The following is a 753-nucleotide window of genomic DNA, read 5'->3' on the forward strand; positions in this document are numbered from 1 at the left end:
TCATCGAAGACATCCACCGACTTCTTCTCGATGCCAAGAGCAGCCACTGTGCGGATATTGCTGAGAACTTCCGATGCGTGAGCACCAGGAATAGCCAAGTCGTCGGAGATCAAGCCACTGCTCTCCATCTGCTTCATACGTACGACATGGCCGAAGAGCAGGAAAGGGAGCAGAGCCAACATGATGAGAGACAGCAGCCAACTACCGAAATCACTAGAGCTGCGACCAACGTGAAAACCGCCTGGAAGGCTCGAGACTGCGACTCGCCAGACAACAGAGACACCTTGGTGGGGTTTGTGGCCAGATCAGCAGTCAGAGCGCCCGTCGCGTTCTCCTTCTCGTCGAAGAAGCCGACATTCTGACGGCACAGACCCGAGAAGTTCGTGTTACGCAGCCTTGTAGTGATCTTCTCCTCCATAAACTTAAAGCAGTACACCTGCATGAACGTGAAGATCGCGACAATCGCAGCACCGACGAGGTACAAGATGCCATACAGCTCCACGTCGTTGTACATTGTGGTCAAGTGGGAACTGTCGCCGGAACTATGGTACTGTCCGTACTGCTCCGTCATGGAGGTGATCATTCCCGTAACTAGCAGCGCAGAGGCCGGCATGGAGATACCAGCCACACATGTGCCGATCAGTCCGATGATAAAGTACTTGACTTCCATCTTGTTGAGCCGCAACATATCCATCAGACCAAAAGGTTTCTTGTCCAGGAAGCTCGTCTCCACACCACTAACAGAGATATCTG

General features: G+C 52.9%; 1 protein-coding gene across 1 annotated transcript; it reads right to left on the minus strand.

Annotated features, from left to right (window-relative positions):
* On the minus strand, positions 1-688 carry PITG_19496 (ATP-binding Cassette (ABC) Superfamily; the record flags this gene model as incomplete). Its single annotated transcript, XM_002896042.1, has 3 exons — positions 1-26; positions 86-201; positions 258-688. 3 exons carry the CDS (start codon positions 686-688, stop codon positions 1-3), a joined length of 573 nt encoding a protein of 190 aa, XP_002896088.1.
* Between the last annotated feature and the right edge of the window lie 65 nt (positions 689-753).

The sequence above is a fragment of the Phytophthora infestans genome, genomic scaffold, assembly GCF_000142945.1.
Source record: "Phytophthora infestans T30-4 supercont1.107 genomic scaffold, whole genome shotgun sequence".
Classification (NCBI taxonomy): domain Eukaryota; phylum Oomycota; class Peronosporomycetes; order Peronosporales; family Peronosporaceae; genus Phytophthora; species Phytophthora infestans.